Source organism: Equus quagga, chromosome 21, assembly GCF_021613505.1.
Source record: "Equus quagga isolate Etosha38 chromosome 21, UCLA_HA_Equagga_1.0, whole genome shotgun sequence".
In the NCBI taxonomy this organism is placed as follows: domain Eukaryota; kingdom Metazoa; phylum Chordata; class Mammalia; order Perissodactyla; family Equidae; genus Equus; species Equus quagga.
Window position 1 is genome coordinate 32,642,941 of NC_060287.1, and position 17,408 is coordinate 32,660,348.

Consider the following 17,408-nt stretch of genomic DNA (forward strand, 5'->3'; position numbering starts at 1 on the left):
CTCGCCGACGCAGAAGACGCGGCCGCCGCGGCTCAGGCACACGCGGGCGCCCCGGGGCAGCGCGGCCGCGCCGCAGAAGGTGAAGGAGCAGCGCGAGGCGCGCAGCCGCTGCACCGTGGCGCGCACGAGCGCGGCGGGCCGGCGCCCCCAGCGCGCCCACAGGTACAGGTAGCACAGCGTGATGAGCATGGCCGGCCGCCGGCGGCGGGGCGCGGGCCCGGGACGCTCGCACCACCGGCCCCCGGCCCCGCCCCCGCCCGCCCTCCCGAGGCCGGAAGAGGCCGCGCCGCCTGGGAGAGGCCGCCCCAAGGCGGTGATGGAGGGAGACGGGAGGCCGCGCGAGGGGAATCCGGGGGTGATAGCGACGGGAGGCCGCGCGGGCTCGGATGGGAGGGGGTGATGGAGGGAGACGAGAGATGCTGGGGCTGGTGACACGTTGGGGACCAAGGGGTAGGCTCAGTGGCTGCCTGGCCTGTTTAAGCCAGAGTCCGGCCTCCCTTCCTTGAGGAGTGGGAGGCAGATTGAGGAAGGGGCTGTGTCTATGTCCGTAACGCTAATTAACCAGCACCATACCGGGAGTCAGTGTGCCAGCACACGCAGCCTCTACCCAGTACAGTTGGGAAAATAAGGTGAAGCTGTTTTGATTAGATGATACTAGGCCTTCATGCAAAAAGGATTTTAAGATAAATTACATAAATTCATACAATGCAATAATATATATAGAGAGAGAGTCATATTTTAACATAAGGGCAGGAAACAAGTTGAAGACAGATCAGCACTAAAAAAGCTGCCTATTCTTGTACATGTGGGCCACCAGTTTTGACGGTGAGCATCCTCAGACCAGTAGAAAAAGGGAGACATCAGTTATGATTCACAGTGTTCTTGTCCCCTAAGAGAAGCATAATTATTCCTCACGCTGACATGAGATTTCTCTCGTGAAACCTCATCTTTTTCAAAGGCAGTATGTAAAGAATAATGCCCTCCACAGCTCTGAAGCAGAGCACAGATTTTCACTGTGAGTGGCATAATGCAGTTAAAGCAATGAGGGACACCACTTCCTAATCTTACTTCATCCAGGGATAGATTTTTAAAGTACCCTGACATTTATGCATCTGCTTTAAGATAGGAGTATAGAAAGCCCACTTCAGAACATCAGACTTCTGCTCAAATGATATAATGAATTCTGCCCATTGTGTATAGCAACCATAGATTTAAAAAGAGAGAGAATCCAAAAAGAAAGAATTGGGCTCAAAAACAAAGTAAGCATCACAGAAAGAGAAGAAAGACCAGAGCGATGAGCAGGGCCGAAGCCATATCCTACACTTCCCTACAGGACGTGGCAGTTGGGAAGTGGGTTCCTGCATGGTAACAGGACCTGAAATGGTGTCATTAGAGAAATAAATGAGAGAGTCCGCTCTGAGAGGGACTCTGCCCTGCCATGATAACGTGGGGCTGTAAGTTGGAATTAGTGAAAAAGCTTAGCAAAATGGTAAGGCCTAAGTGTTTTACCGGACAAACACTTGAGATGGCCTTCTTGGAGCCTGCTGAATTACAGCTCTAAGGACCAGTCTCTCCACCCCTGCTAGGTAAGGAGAGGTCATCTCTTTACCTGAAGGTCACAAGCATCTCCAGTTTTTCCAAGTTCCTTAACAGCTTTGCAACCTCACCCTCCCACAGACACCACAACTCCATCTGGCCAGAATGGGAATTTTCCAGGTTTACCCTTAGGTGCTCCAAGATGGCATGATCTCAGAGGACATCACTGGAAAATGTGGGGGTCAGTCTGTCTACCAGTTCTGGGTTATAAGGAATGAGGATCACAGTGGGTCAACATGAATTGAGAAGGGGGTGAGGTCCCTTCCTGACCCTTACATTGAGGAGCACTGACACCATTCACACGGGGAAGGAATACAGGAAGGCAGATAGAAGGGGAGGAGTAAGAGAAGTCAAACAGTCACACAGCAGGCTCTGTTTATGATCCTACCTAAAATGATGAAGAAGGCTCAGGCATGGAACTTAGCTTCATCATCCCCACAGAGCAAAAGAAACGGGGAAGGATGCAAAACTAAGATATGAGGGGATCTTACTGTGTGTGTACCTGCTTCACAGCCTATAGTCCCTCGCGACTCAAAGTCTGGTCCTTGGACCAGCAGCATGGGCGTCACCTGGGAGCTTGCTAGAAATGGAAAATCCCAGGCCCCAACCCAGACCCACTGAATCCGAATCTGCCCTTTAACACAACCCCCAGTTAATTCACAAGCACATTAAGTTTGAGAAGCATGCTAAAGACCACCTGTCATTTCCTGGGTCTGCGCTGCTCCAGAGTCTTAACGAGACTCTTCCAAATTGTTGTGGAGAATAAAACCACAGACTAGGAATTTAAAAGCAGGACTTTGTTAATTATAAGAACGTCAATGCAGAAAGGATGGAGCGGTTACCAGCCAGCCACTGAAGATCACCTCAGTAACCCAGTACCCCATTAAAATCTGACTGGCTGTCTTCAGGAAAAGCCTTCCCAGACCCATAGGCTCCAGTCTCCTGCCCTTAAGAGGCATAGCCTGGAAATGATGGTTTGGGGATGAGGCAGGGTGTTAACCAAAAGAATGTCACTCCACTAGAGGAAGCTGTCCGCCCCCCATTAAACGGATGACTGCCCCTCCCCAGGGGGAGCCTTCAGACTGCATTAGCCCTGTCTGAACTCGGAAAGCATTCCCGGCGCCAATCAGTCACGTGGCCAGAGCTGGGGAGGATGGTTTGTTTTTGAAATAAAGAATCCCCATCTAGTAAGAAGCATTGAGTAGATGCTGAAATTGAAATCGCTGTCACTGTAAACTGTTCACATTTAGCAGTTAAAGGACAAACTCTCTGTTTTATAGATAAAAGAATCTCTTCCCTCCACAACAGTGTTGGAGTGTTAAAAACAAATGATGTTCAGAGACCCCAGGGTCTCAAGAATGACCATCTGTTTGAAAAAGTGCCCTCTAAGAAAATAATTTAAATAGATATTTGACTGAAATTATGAGGCTTTTGTTGGTAAAAAATATAAAATGTGAAGAGCTTCTCTTTGAATATGCAATTTTGTGATCTGTGTTTATTAGCCAGAAAGTGTCAAGGTGATCATCTGTGTATGCAGTTAAAAGTTAAGTGAATTAAGCCATTTTAAACCAATAATCCTTTTTTATTATTGGTTTAAACTCAAAAAGAAAAATGCAATTTGGACTGATAGAAGCAAGCTATGGGAGAAAGAACAGATTAAAGGCTTGGGCCATGGTCAGGGCCTCAAAGGGAAAAAAAGTTGGCATTTTAAATCTTGCTGATTAGCAAATGCTCAGGCCCTATTAAGGTAGGGATCAAACGAACCACCGCTACCCTTGGTCAAAGATTAATTTTGGAATCCCAATTTTTAAAAGTATTTATTCCAGATGGGTAAATTTTGTATTAAAGAATTTTTTTAATTTAATTGCATTTTATTTTTATAAACTTTGGTTATTTTTCTAATATTATTGCTTTGGGAAGTTTTATATTTATCAAAAAGACTCTGAGTTCTACACCAGAGTTGTCTATAACTAAAAATACAGATAACGGGCCGGCCTGGTGGCACAGCAGTTAAGTGTGCACATTTCCCTTCAGCGGCCCGGGGTTCCCTGGTTCGGATCCCAGGTGAGGACATGGCACTGCTTGTCAGGCCATGCTCTGGTAGGCGTCCCATATATAAAGTAGAGGAAAATGGACACAGATGTTAGCTCAGGGCCAGTCTTCCTCAGCAAAAAGAGGAGGATTGGCAGTAGTTAGCTCAGGGCTAATCTTCCTCAAAAAAAAAAAAAATATGGATAATGGTCAAGGCAAGATGTGAATTTTGACCCAAGAATTAAAAGATGCTTTCACATAAAACCTTCAGAGCCTATATGTAATGTGTCATTATTTCTTCATTATATGGAATGTCAAAATATAGCTAGCTCCCTGCAGTAAAAATAAACATTGACTAGAAGGAGGTCAAGATAATGTTAACTGAGAGAATTGTTTGAATTTATTTACTATAAATCTTGGTATAACAATATGTAACATACTATGTTAAATTTTTAAGAGAATGCTACATATATTTTAAAACAAGATCTAAGTTTTGTTTTTATTTTAAAGATTGGTACCTGAGCTAACATCTGTTGCCAGTCTTCTCTTCTCCCCCTCCCCCCCCCCCCCCCTCCCCCCCCCCCCCCCCCCCCCCCCCCCCCCCCCGCCCCCCCGTACATTGTATATTCTAGCTGTTGGTCCTTCGGGTTGTGCTATGTGGGATGCCACCTCAGCATGGCCTGAAGAGCGGTGCCACGTCCACACCCAGGATCTGAACCGGTGAAACCCTGGGCTGCTGAAGCATAGCGCACAAACTTAACCACTTGGCCACGAGGCCGGCCCAAGATCTAAGTTTTCAGATAGGATTGAGTATAGTTAAAATGTATTTACCAACTGTGTAAAATGTGTACTTTCTAATATCAGAAATTTAATAATAGGCAGAACCAGTTAGTCTGGCTAGAGATCATCCATATATGACTCTTTTAACTACGTTTTAAGTGACAATAGATGGAGGCGCTAGTGATGAAACTTTTACAGAACGTTGTAGACTGAACTGATTTCAAAATGGAATGGCAAGATGGACCCTCCTCCGGTAATTCAGTATCTAAAGGTGGCTAGAGACTGCTTGCTAAATTCTACCACCTTCTAAGAAAACTCTCACCTCTTAGAATAACAGTAGCCTCAAGTTGAAAGCAAAATGAACCAAGGGAACCGAACTCTCCATCAGATGCATATTTGAAGAGCTGGACTGAACGAGATGATGAATTACCACATCCTTCCCGGGACACTAAAAACTAAAGAAACTGTGCAGACAACCTTGATCTCTACTGAGTAGCTCTAATGCTCATATTACTATCAATTGTTTTAGAACAATCACACTGTCAAATCAAGCAAAGAGCTATTTTATTAATTATGCAAAATAAAGAGCAGATAAAATTAGAGGATCAAAAGAACTTTAAGTTAGAACACCTTAAACTATTGAAAATAGTTCATGTGAACTCATGTCTTTAAGAGAAAAAGAAAGGCTTTTCTAGTTTTATCCATTGAGATGGCCTCAGAGTAACTTTACCCCAGAATGCGCCATAGTGCTCAGATCCTGGTATGCATGCTATTTTTTCCATTAAAAAGAACTAGAGATCCTTGGAGAAATGGCCAATTCAGGTGTTAAGGGAGGTACCTGATAAGCCAGGACACCTCATGCTAGAAAGCAGGACAGCTTTCGAGAAAAATAGGGTCGTGTCAAAAGAATACTGGAGCCAGCCCAAAGGAACGCCCACTTGCCAAATTAGGACAATCTGAGTACCAAATTGAAATGCATCAAATTTATGAAGAGCCATGAGTCCATGATGAGCCACAATAAAAGTTTAAGTATCATACAAGAAAGTACAATAAAATATGCTGTAGTTGAGTCTTATTATTTGGTTATGTTTGTATAATTGACTCATTTATTATATTGCTGAAGATTAGTAAATTGTAAATTCTCCCTTTAGAAGGCTGTTTCTGACCCAAAGGAGCCCCAGTACAAAGACCTCATAAGCTGTGTGCCACAGCAGAGAGAGCCACAAGACACAACCAGAAGTCAATCGGATCTCGTTTTAAGCTCCTGAAGAGCTGGATGGTCCTAACACTCTGAGAAAGTACAAGATGTCATTAGATCCAGAGATCTTAAAAATTAAATACATCTTGAGAATTGATCAGCCTGTCTGGGAGCTGCAGGCTCCTCTGAGCAGGCAGAAATAGGTAATGCTTGGACACAAATCCCGAGAGGGGCTAACTGAACTCGCTCCTTGAGATTGCACAGTCACTGACGTAATGACAGTAGCTGACAACTCAGCATCTCATTAAAAAACCAGCAAAAAACTCCAAAGATAAATGATCTCAGTCAACTGGGACAGTGACTGTTTTCTTTAAGAGCATCCATCTCCTAATCCAATAAAATTTTGAGTTAAGTATAGAAAGGCTTGGAAGAGCCAAAACCATAGATTTATGTTTCTGGATTAATAAACAATCTATGTGTATTTGGTATTTATACACCTGAAATGTGTCAGAGCATGTGGCTGTTTCAGGGACAGCCTTATAACTGCTTTGAAACAGGTACTTGCTTTTTTTTTTTTTTTTAAAGATTTTTTTATTTTTTCCCCTTTTTCTCCCCAAAGCCCCCCCGGTACAGCGTTGTATATTCTTCGTTGTGGGTCCCTCTAGTTGTGGCATGTGGGACGCTGCCTCAGCGTGGTCTGATGAGCAGTGCCATGTCCGCGCCCAGGATTCGAACCAACGAAACACTGGGCCGCCTGCAGCGGAGCGCGCGAACTTAACCACTCAGCCACGGGGCCAGCCCCAGGTACTTGCTTTTAAGTTGAAATCTTACTGAGTTTCTGAACAGTATAGAAACATCTAAGTGAAGATTAGATTTGCCATACTGCTAAGTTTTATTTGCTAGATTTATAGGAATTGTTTGTTCAGGCAATTGCAGTACCTAAAAAGGAGATTTAATTTGAGAAGGACTTGAGGTCTGGCCCACGTCCCGAATACCCACTGCAGGCAGACCCTGCCCCTCCTCCCTTGTCTGTCTAACGAAGGAGAGCAGTTATGAACTCTGGAAAACCGTATCTATGAATATACAGATATGTATGTGGGGGCGGTATGTCCACAGAGGAGGAGAAAGAACTCAGTTCCTCCATATAAGATAGTATTACATGTGAGGGGCCGGTCCGGTGGCGCAGCAGTTAACCCTTCCGCAGCCCAGGGTTCGCCGGTTCAGATCCCGGGTGCAGACATGGCACTGCTTGGCAAGCCATGCTGTGGCAGGCGTCCCACGTATAAAGTAGAGGAAGATGGGCACGGATGTTAGCTCAGGGCCAGTCTTCCTCAGCAAAAAGAGGAGGATTGGCAACAGATGTTAGCTCAGGACTAATCTTCCTCAAAAAAAAAAAAAGATAGTACTACATGTGAGTCGTTGGAGACAGAAAAATGCTCCACAAAATGATCGATCCTAAATGTTTTTCTGGGCAAACACTGTGACCCCTTTCAGGTAGCCTTTTGAAGTCTCACGACCACAAGTTCTACCTTTCCCTCCTGACTGGCCTCATGAGGTCTCCCCCCTCAACTGTGGCACAAGCCCGCTCTTCCCTCCTGGGCAGGGGGCACTTTGTGGAGTGAGGGGAGGCCACAGTCATGTGCAAAGGACACCTGTGAGGTTGAGTGTTCAAGATCTGGCATATGCTAAGCACAAACCTTCCTTCCTCCCTTCCTCCCTTCCTTCCTTCCTCCCTTCCTGTCATCCTTTCTTTCCTTCCTTCCTTCTTACCTACCTACCTCCCAAGCAGTTCTTGCTTTTAAGTCAAATGTGCAGTTTATTTTCCACAGTTAACCCAAAATACCAAATGTAATAAATACAAATTGAAACCTAGATTCAGCAGAGTGGGACTGAAGACTGCCAAGGAGAGAGTCACTCTCCAAAGCTACCTGAGAAAGAAGACAGATTACTTCACAGTCAGAGGAGTTGCATAGAAGACAGTGGAATAATAGCTTCGAAATACTGAGAGAAAACAACTCAGCCTAGAACTGCGTACCTGCCCAAACTAGCATTCAAGCTGAGAACAACAACAACAAAAAATGTTTTCAGAAATACAATGACTTGAGAGAGTTTACCACATACAGACCCTCACTAAGGGATGTACTTCAGGAGGAAGAAACGTTAAAAGAAGAAAAAGTAAAGAGATGGGGAAGGTGTGGCATACAGGAATCGAAAGAGTCCGGGAATCGGTTTTGCTCTGTCCTTTAACAGTTAATTGACTCTATTCCCTTTTTTTTTTTTTAAAGATTGGCACCTGTGCTAACAACTGTTGTCAGTCTTCTTTTTTCTTTTCTTTTTTCTTTCTGCTTTTTCTCCCCAAATCCCCCCAGCACCTAGTTGTGTATTTTAGTTGTAGGTCCTCCTAGTTGTGGCATGTGGGACGCCGCCTCAGCATGGCCTGAAGAGTGGTACCACGTCTGCGCCCAGGATCTGAACCAGCGAAACCCTGGGCCACTGAAGCAGAAGGCATGCACTTAACCACTTGGCCACGGGGCCAGCCCCGACTTTATTCCCTTTATTTAAAAAAATCTTGTGATTAAAAAAGGAAACACTATAAAGCTTTTAAAATATAGAATATCTTTGTGACCTCCAAATAAGGAAAGACTAGTTAATCGAGATACTAAGAAACTAATTTTATTTATGTATTTATTGCTGAGGGAGATTTGCCCTGAGCTAACATCTGCTGCCAGTCTTCCTCTTTTTATAGGTGAGCCGCCACCACAGCGTGGCCACCGACAGACGAGTGGTGTAGGTCAGTGCCAGGAACAAAGCCCTGGCTGCTGAAGCAGAGCTCACCAAACTTAACCACTAGGCCACCGGGGCTGGCCCAAGAATGCTAATTTTAAAGGAAAAGATTGATATGTTAAAATTAAGAACCTCTATTAAGAGACACTGTAAAAAAGACAAGTTGTGGAAGGAGAATAGGTAATACATTATAGATGAGAAGGCATGGAATGAGAACATGAGACAGATAACTTTTATCAGATAACACAACTGATAACGGATCCATGTCTAGAATACAGTTATAAAGAACTCCAATAAGAGAAAGTCAGGAAAAAAGAAGAGGTGCTCACGACTTGATCAAGCGCTTCAGAGACAGTATACCCATTTGGCCAATAAACATGAAAAGGTGCTCAATCTCAAAAGTATATACACTAAAACCTTAGTGAGAATTGGTATAAACCCATCAGATAGACAAGGATCCCCTTGTTCATCCCCAGAATTGTAGCTTCTACCCTCATGTCTCAAAGATCTAGCCGTGTCCAGTTTTCATCCTTCCATCTTCTGCAGCATTTGCCTTCCTGGCCATCATGTCTCCACCAGTCAGGGAACAAACCACTCTAGATGTTCAAACGGGGAATTTAAGTATTCAGAATTGGCTACAGACACGATGAAGGTGCTCACACGCCAAACACAGGACAGTGAGGCAACCCAGAGAATAGAAATAGTAGAAAGCCGCTACACACCGCAAGGAGATGGAGTGACCTCAGCCTGGGAGCCAGGGTCTCCTGGTGGAAGCCTGAACCTCACACATCTGTCCTGTGGCAGATGGAGCCACAGGGAAAACAGTTCCTGCTGGAGACCTGGCCAGAGCTAGAGAGAAGGGGGAAATTCCCCTGGCTTCCCCATTCCTCTGGCCTCCTACCATCCCCTTGGCTGAACCTCAGTGGAAGCCAAACAGAAGAGGAACCTCAAAGGGCCCTCGCTCCTTGAGAATCAGGGGAAAGAGGAGGAAGAGGCACGAGGGTGAGTGGATCTGAGAAGAAACATGCCAGTAGCCAGCCCTTGTCCTTTCTGAAACTCTTCCCTTGAGTTCTTTCAAAATTCACTTTTCCATTTCTATTCCTGTGTATGGGCTGAATTGTTTCCCCCTAAAATTCTCACGTTGAAATCCTAACCCTCAGTGCCTCAGAACGTGACTGTGTTTGGAGAGAGGGCCTTTAAAGTGGTGATTCAGGTAAAATGGTGATTAAGGTAAAAATATAGATGGGCCCTAATCCAGTATGATTGGTGGCCTTCTAAGAGATTAGGACACATAAGGAAGACCAGGTGAAGACACAGGGAGAAGATAGCCGTCTACAAGCCAAGGAGAGAGGCCTCAGAAGAAACCAACCCTGCTGACACCTTGATCTTGGACTTTGAGCCTCGGGACTGTAAGGAAATAAATTTCTTCTGTCTAAGTGCCCTAGTCTGTGGTACTCTGTTAGGCAGCCGGAGCTGACTAATACATCCTACTTCCCAGTAACCCCTTCTGTGTCTCTCTGACCCTCCTTTGAAGCACTGGGTATAAGTGGGTCTTTGCCCCCAACTTCTGGCCTCTCCTTTGGTGGTTTCACTTGCCCTCGGTTTCAGCACCACCCTCCTGGGCGTGATGCTCAGATTCTCCTTGCCAGCTCTGGCCTCTCCCAGGCTCCACTGCCAGGATCATCGCCTCTACATATCTTTACTTGGATATTCTGTTAGTGTCTCAAATGCAACATGAGTAAAACCAAATAACATTTTTTCCCACAACTTACCTCTTTATTCTGATTTCTCTACTGTTAATGACATCACAGTCTCCTTTTCACTGGACCTAGAATTCAGTCATCTTGGAGTCCTTACTCCCCTCCACCCCGCATCCTCTTTATTCCTGTATCAGTGGAGGGCACCTCCGCACGGTCTCTCGAGCATCTCTCTTTCCCACCACCACGCCCCCAGTCCAGGCCCCCATTCTGCTCTCATCAGAGCTAACACGACACCCTCGCGTGTCCCACAGCTCTGCTTAATCCAGCGCACCTCCACACTTGACCTTCTAAAGTGCGGCTCTGAGCCCATCGCTCCCCTTCCCAGACCCTTCAGTGTCTGCCTCTGCCCACCAGGAAGTTCAGGGGGTCTTGCCTGGCGTTCAAGACCTTCCATTGCACCCTCCTGGCCTGGTCTCCCCTTAGTGCCATCCATCCGTCCATTCATTCATTCCACATCACACCAAGCTCACTGTCCATTCTTTCATTTAACCCACTCAATAACCCAGCAGGGTGCCTACTGTCTCCATCTTGCGGAGGAAATGGAATTTTAGCACCACTGGGAGACTTGGTCAAGGTCCAATGACTAAGTGGGGAAGCTGGGGGTTGAATTTATCTCTTTCTGTCTCCAAAGTCCTTCACTGGATAAACTAGGCACCGGAGAGCGAAGAATGCTCTATGCACAACATTAATACCTTGAAATGAGACTCAAGATCCAAGAGGAACAGCGGCAGAAGGTTCGGGGTGTGCCACTGCTAGCCCCAGGACAGCCTTCTGTATCCAGATACTGGACAGGCTGGGGTCATCCGGAACTTGGACACACCAAGTGGGATTTCACGGAGACCACTGGGCAAGCAGCTGGCTCTGAAAACGCACAAAGCATATACCAGAAGACAAAAGAGGCTTGAGATACACTGTCACAGCTGAATGTCACCAATTCATTACTGTTTTAAGGAATCTCAAGACTAGGAAAACCCAAAGGTAAAAATTACAGGGTCTAAACGCAATGTGGTACCCTGGATTGGATCCTAGAACAGAAAAAGGACTTCAGTGGAAAAATTGGGGCGATCTGAAGTCCGTGGCTTAATTAGTATTGCACTAACCCACGGTTGTGTAAGATGTTAATACTGGAGGAATCTGGGTGAAGAACTCTGTACTATTTTTGCAACTGAATTTCACTGGCATTTTTTTTTCTCTGTCCTTAACTAGCACATCTCCAGCACATCAGTTCATCTCTCTGGAACCCAGTTTTTCAACTGTTTTTTTAAAAAAAAAGGAGAAACACAAACCAGATCATCTCTAACTGCCCCCTCAAGCTCTAAAGTTCTGGGGGGTCCTAATACATTTACACGTGATTCCACTTACAAGGATGTGATTTGCAGTGACCTCTGACCCACCTTCATATCCCTGGTATTGAGCACTGTGCCAGCACGGCGTAGGTGCTCAATCAACTTTTTGAAACTAAACTGGCTCATGTCTCCATGTGTAAAAGGAGGTAGCACTGTTATCTCTTTTACCCAGTTGGCCACTAGAGAGCGAAGTGGTCACAAAACTGTCTCTATTGAAAGCAAGTTGATCTCCATCCAGCAGAGGGGAGTGGTCCTTTACGTCCCGGGCACGTCAAATTCCTTCCTGGGTGGGGGAGGGGAGTCAGCATCTGTGAGGAGCTTCCTGCCCATCAAACAGAACCTCCAGTTGGGGCAATTAGTACCATAAGCTTCCAGAAGATCAGACAACCCCCCCCCCCAACACACACACACACACACACACACACACACACACACACGAACACTCAGCAGCCTCAAGACTAAACCATCTCAATGGTTCGGAGACCTAACTGCAAACAAGTGACTACTGACGCTCCAGGTACACGGAGTACATCACTGATTGTCTTCCTAACCATCCGGTCCCATTTCCTGAGTAAAGGCCTCAGGTTTAAAGGGCCGATTATGGAGATCAGATGAATGAATGGGGAAACTGACTAAAACCTTTACAAACAAAATGAGAAAAAGCATTAACAGCGCATCCCTCAGCAGTCCGGGGCTGAGCCTGAGCGCCGTATAGTTAGTATAGTGAAGTTATAGAGGCCAGGATCCAGAGTCAGGCATGCTGGATTCAAGTATTGCCGCAGACCCCCAACTCCCCACACCGACACGTGAATGCATTCAGTGGCCATGTGAACATGGGCAAGGGTCTCTCTTTCCACTGCTCTACTGCAGGAATAATAGCATCCACGAGGATGTGGCCATGAGATGAAGACGGAGCATGGGCACACAGCTGGGGGGTGACTGCTCTGATCAAGGATCAGCCCACCTGGACCCAGTCAATAGGAAGGGAATAAAGGGGAAGGTGCTTTCATTTCATCCTCGTGAGAACTCTGGGGTATTATTACCTCTTTTTAACAGAGCAGCAAACTCGGGCTCTGAGGTCTACACAAAGTGAGGCTCCTTTCCCTTAGACCCCGCTGTCTTTCTCAGGCATGGAAAAGCGGGTTCACCTAAAAATTTTCCTCAGCTTGTCAGTCACAGCGCTTGACGTCTCTACCACTTGAACCACCCCTTCAGGTTAAGTCATTTCATCTCCCGACGGAATGAGATTTAAACTGAAGTCAGCATCCAGTCCTGGGCTGCTGCTTTAAATAGTTTCTATCACATTAAGTCAGAAGATATACTGTAGGATCCCCCATCGTGTAGGACGGAGGACAGAAACATTGGAGAGAAACTGCAGCCTGATCATCTGGGTAGAATCGAGAACAGCACCTATCTTAGCCCTGAGACGGGGCAGGAAAGACCACAGCGACAACCAGAGGGGCATCAAGGGACAATGGGGACAGTAAAGGCACTGAGGGGTCAAAAACTAAGTGTCCTCAGGCAGAGTGCCTTGGGAGTATGGAGTCACCCAACGCACAGATGACAGTAACTATCAACAACTAGATAGCCTGAAATGACATACACTGTGGTAACACCCGGCACAGATGCGTCCTCTGAAAACACCATGACAAGGGGCCGATGAGTGACGTCATAACAGAATTTTCTCTTCTCCCTCTGCCAACCTAAACATTTTCTCCTGGGAAGTGAGACTTCTGTGCTTAGGGAAAGCCAATCACTGCTTAAAAGGGGGGGAAAAAAAAGTCATACCTATTATAAACCTTTACTACTGTAAATTTCATGGGTCTGGAAAGGGAAGTTTGGTGGGAAAAACCTGTGGGAGAACGGGAACATTGTATACAGCTCAAGTTCCCAGCCCGTGGCCTTGCTTCCTTGTTCTCACAGCATTTATGTTTCCACAGAGGCACCAGTATCGAGTCTCCAGGAAGGGGGGCAGCAAAGCCACCATGCCCCTTGTTGATGTCCCTGGCTGTACAAGTCAACCTGTGATTTTTTACAATGCGTTTATGCAAACCCTGCTTCTTAGCCGCAAACGCACTGCAGGCAGTTTGTAATAAAATAACAGTAAATCTGGTGGCATTAAAAGAGAAATTCAGACTGTGGAAAGGGAAGAAGCAACTCAGTAACCACAGGGCCAGCGTGTTCTGTGTTTATGAAATAGTAAATAGAGCCCTTTGCTGGAGAAGCCAAGAGCAGATGATGCCGCTGAATTGGAACTCTGCCTTCTGCAGCCTGCTTTCTACAAGATTCCAGCCCTGGAAGGGTGATTGCATTCAGACCCCATCGGGCATCTCGAATGAGAGAAAAGCAAAATCAAAAGAGCAAGCCGTGATTAAAATATTCTTTTCTATAAAAAAAAAAAAACTCCCCCTAGGGGGGTAAACAGGAGGATCGAAGCGGGAAACCCGAGCAGGAGTATCTGGCCCACCCACCAGCGTGTGCCTAGTGCCCCGGGAGGAGCTGCAGCCCAGGGGCCTCGACCCCTTACCTGGCAAGACCAAGCCCAAGGAATCAGCGCCGCACGTCCCCGTGGGCCGAGCCGGACCCCCGCCGCCGCGCTCCCGGCCTCCGCGCCCGCACCTGCGCCCAGCGCCGCGGCCAACGGAGTGGGCGGCCGCCGCCGAAATGCACCCGAGGCGGCCGAGGCGTCGCCGCCCAGCACCGAGCAGGTGGCAGCGGGGGCGTGGGAAACAGTCGGTGGGAAAGGCCAGGACAGCAGACCCCTCGGAGGGGCCCCGCTGCCGAGGCGCGCGCGGCCCCTAACCCTGACCGCGCTCCAGCCGGCTCCGGCCACGACTGGCCCCACTGGCCCGGATATTTGGCTCGTCCAGAGCGCCCTTCTCGCTGCCCTCCTCCGCTTGGCTGCCCAGAACACTGCCTCGCCAACATCCCCAACATCCGCCTACCTGTCCTTTAGGTCTTCATTTAAATGCCAAAATGTCACCTCCTGGGGATGGGCCTCCTCCACTCCTAGGCTAAGACAGGCTCCCTCCCACCTCCGCTGCAACAACACTCACCCCTTTGCAAGTGTTTGTACCGTGCGTGTCTGCCTTCCCCTGGAGACTGGAAAACCTTGGGGGCAGGGGCCGGATCTGTCTTTATTCCTGGCACATAGTGACGTTGGCTGAAGGTTTTGCTCAATGAGAGAAAAGTCGCCCAAGTGGGCTACTTGTGTTAGGGTGTTTGGAGAAGGAGGTACAGAGTATGGGCTCAAGTTGTTTACTCAGTGGACTTCTTTCCCCAGTGTTACTCCTTCCTTCATTACAAGAGTAACTGAAATCTGGATACTTAACTCTTACTGTCCTTTACTAAGGGCACAGGCAGATTTCCATGGCAACCCTAAGGCTGGATGGATGGAGTCTTAATTCTGCCCTCTGAACCCTGAAACCTTCGTTTTCAGCACAGCAATTTCAAACAAGGACTTGAGGCTTCCCCCTGTCTGTTTTGGGGAATAGGGAATTCGTTATCCTGTAGTCTGACCCAGACTGACACACAGTGTCTATTCCAGTACTCCCCCGAAAGAGAAGGAAATAAATGGAAAGTCTAAGCATTTGGGGAAAGGAATCATGTCTGACCTCTGGGGAAGCGCTTATGAATGGTTTCCAGAATAACTCTAGGTCAGAGAAAATCTCAGGTGAGAATTTCCCATCACTGCTGAGGTTTCTGGTAAATAGGAGAGCTGGAATTCAGGGGTGATTGGAACTGATATCTTCAATAACATGATTTTTGATGAATACAAAATATTCCACTTTTGGGGCCCGCCTGGTTGCACAGCGGTTAAGTGCTCATGTTCCGCTTCTCGGCGGCCCGAGGTTCGCCAGTTTGGATCCCGGGTGCAGACATGGCACCGCATGGCATGCCATGTTGTGGTAGGCATCCCACATATAAAGTAGAAGAAGATGGGCATGGATGTTAGCTCAGGGCCAGTCTTCCTCAGCAAAAAGAGGAGGATTGGCAGCAGATGTTAGCTCAGGGCCAATCAGGAAGGAAGGAAGGAAGGAATCTTAAATACAAATGAATGTTATCCCTACAAAGTACCCTGTTTTGTTTTATAACTTTATAAAAATAATGTTATTCATTAAGTAGACTTCTTAGCCTTGCATCTTTTCCACTTAGTGTTTCTAAGATTCACACATATACAGTTGGGCATAGCTGCACTTTATTCGTTTCCACTGCTGTATAAGGTTCAATGGTATGTCTAAACCATCATTTGTTTAGCCATTGTTCTGCTGGACATGAGTTATTTCTAGTTTGTTTGCTCTGGCAAACAGTGCTGCTCTGAACAGCCCCTCACTTGTCTCCGGGGCCCGTGGGCAAGGGTTTCTCTGGGTTTGGACCAAGAAGAGGAATTACTGGTTGAGCTAACGTCCAGTGTTAAAAGATAATGCTAAACTGTTTTCCAAAGTAGTTAGACCAATTTATACTCCCATTACCAGTGGTTTTTATTTGTTTCCAACTCAATATCTTTTAGGCCAGGGGCCGGCCCGATGGCGCAGCAGTTAGGTTCGCACGTTCTACTTCGGCGGCCCGGGGGTTCACCGGTTCAGATCCTGGGTGCCGACATGGCAACGCTTGGCAAGCCATGCTATGGTAGGCGTCCCACATATAGAGTAGAGGAAGATGGGCATGGATGTTAGCTCAGGGCCAGTCTTCCCCAGCAAAAAGAGGAGGATTGGCCACGGACGTTAGCTCAGGGCTAATCTTCCTAAAAAAAAAAAAATCTTTTAGGCTGAACACTTCTTCTTTTCAATTTTAGGTTTATACTGCTTTTCACAACTGCCTTGGAGAATTACAAGGTTCTCGAACACAAAACACCTTGTGGTTCTTTGTCAGAATCCTCTAGAGGCAACAAGCCAGCTAATTACAAATCTCTTATTGTTCAACGACTAAATTTAGGCCCTGGTGGCTTGGATTAGACCCTTGGGTCCTAGGACAGTGGCAGGGGTGTTACTAACCTAAAAAGTCTGCTGTCAGCTTAGAGTTCTCCCATAACACGAGAGAGTCCTTTGCACAATAGCGGGAGCAGCTGCTTTCAGAATCTCCTGCTATTTGTGGCTCTATGCTCTCACCTCCCATGTTACATACAACCTTCTATTTAAATCAGCCACTCTTGGCATCTTGAATTACTACTCTCTTCTTAAAGGCCATAAAAACATTTACACTCTTTGATTTGGTATTCATAATCCTAGGCATTTATCCTGAAAATGGTAACAAAAGAACAAAGAAATCAGATTTGTAAAGATGTTAATAGCAACATTGTAAGAGTGATTTTTTTAAATTGAAAATTTTTAACGTTCAACAGGGAGCATATTTATGAAAGTTGTGTTATAGCCACTCAGTAGTACAAAGTATAACAGAGGCGTTTTCTTCTTTCCTGAACCGTTTGAGATTAAGCTGCAGAATTCATGAGTCCCCACCCCAAGTACTTCACGGTATATTTCCTAAGAACGAGAACGTTCTCTTGCGTAACCACATTGCAGTGATCAAATTCAGAAAATTTAACACTGATCCAATAGTATTATCTACTATTCAGTCCGTATTCACATTTTGCCAATTGTCCCAATAGCATCCTCTATAGCAAGATCATTTTTCCTAATTCAGAGTCACACATTTCATGTAATTGTCATGTCTGTTTATCTGCTTTTAACCTGGAACGGTTCCTGAGTCTCGTCTTTGGTGAGCTGGATATGTTTTAATAGTCAGACCCATGATTTTTTAGCTAGTCCCTCAAATTGAGTTTGTCTGATGTTTCCTAGAATTCAGTTCAGGTTATGCATTTTTGGCACCTGACGTCAGTTCGACCCTTATTGGCGATGCTGACTTTGACCGCGTGGTTGAGGTGGCACCCACCAGATTTTTCCACTTCCTTTTTCA

At 46.4% G+C, this 17,408-nt stretch overlaps 1 protein-coding gene across 2 annotated transcripts in view; it reads right to left on the bottom strand.

Moving 5' to 3' along the window:
* The window catches only part of LOC124231329 (biotin--protein ligase-like), a 198,889-nt gene extending 184,339 nt beyond the window's left edge, over positions 1-14,550 (bottom strand). The window contains exon 1 of one of the 2 annotated variants that reach the window (XM_046648065.1): positions 14,441-14,550. Coding sequence is in view for 1 of the 2 variants with exons in the window: in XM_046648064.1 (XP_046504020.1) it covers positions 1-189 (189 nt within the window). In the remaining variant the exon portion in view is untranslated. Of the gene's footprint in view, positions 231-14,440 lie in introns of those variants that run through there. The other variant, XM_046648064.1, reaches the window with a different exon arrangement.
* Positions 14,551-17,408: the final 2,858 nt, after the last annotated feature.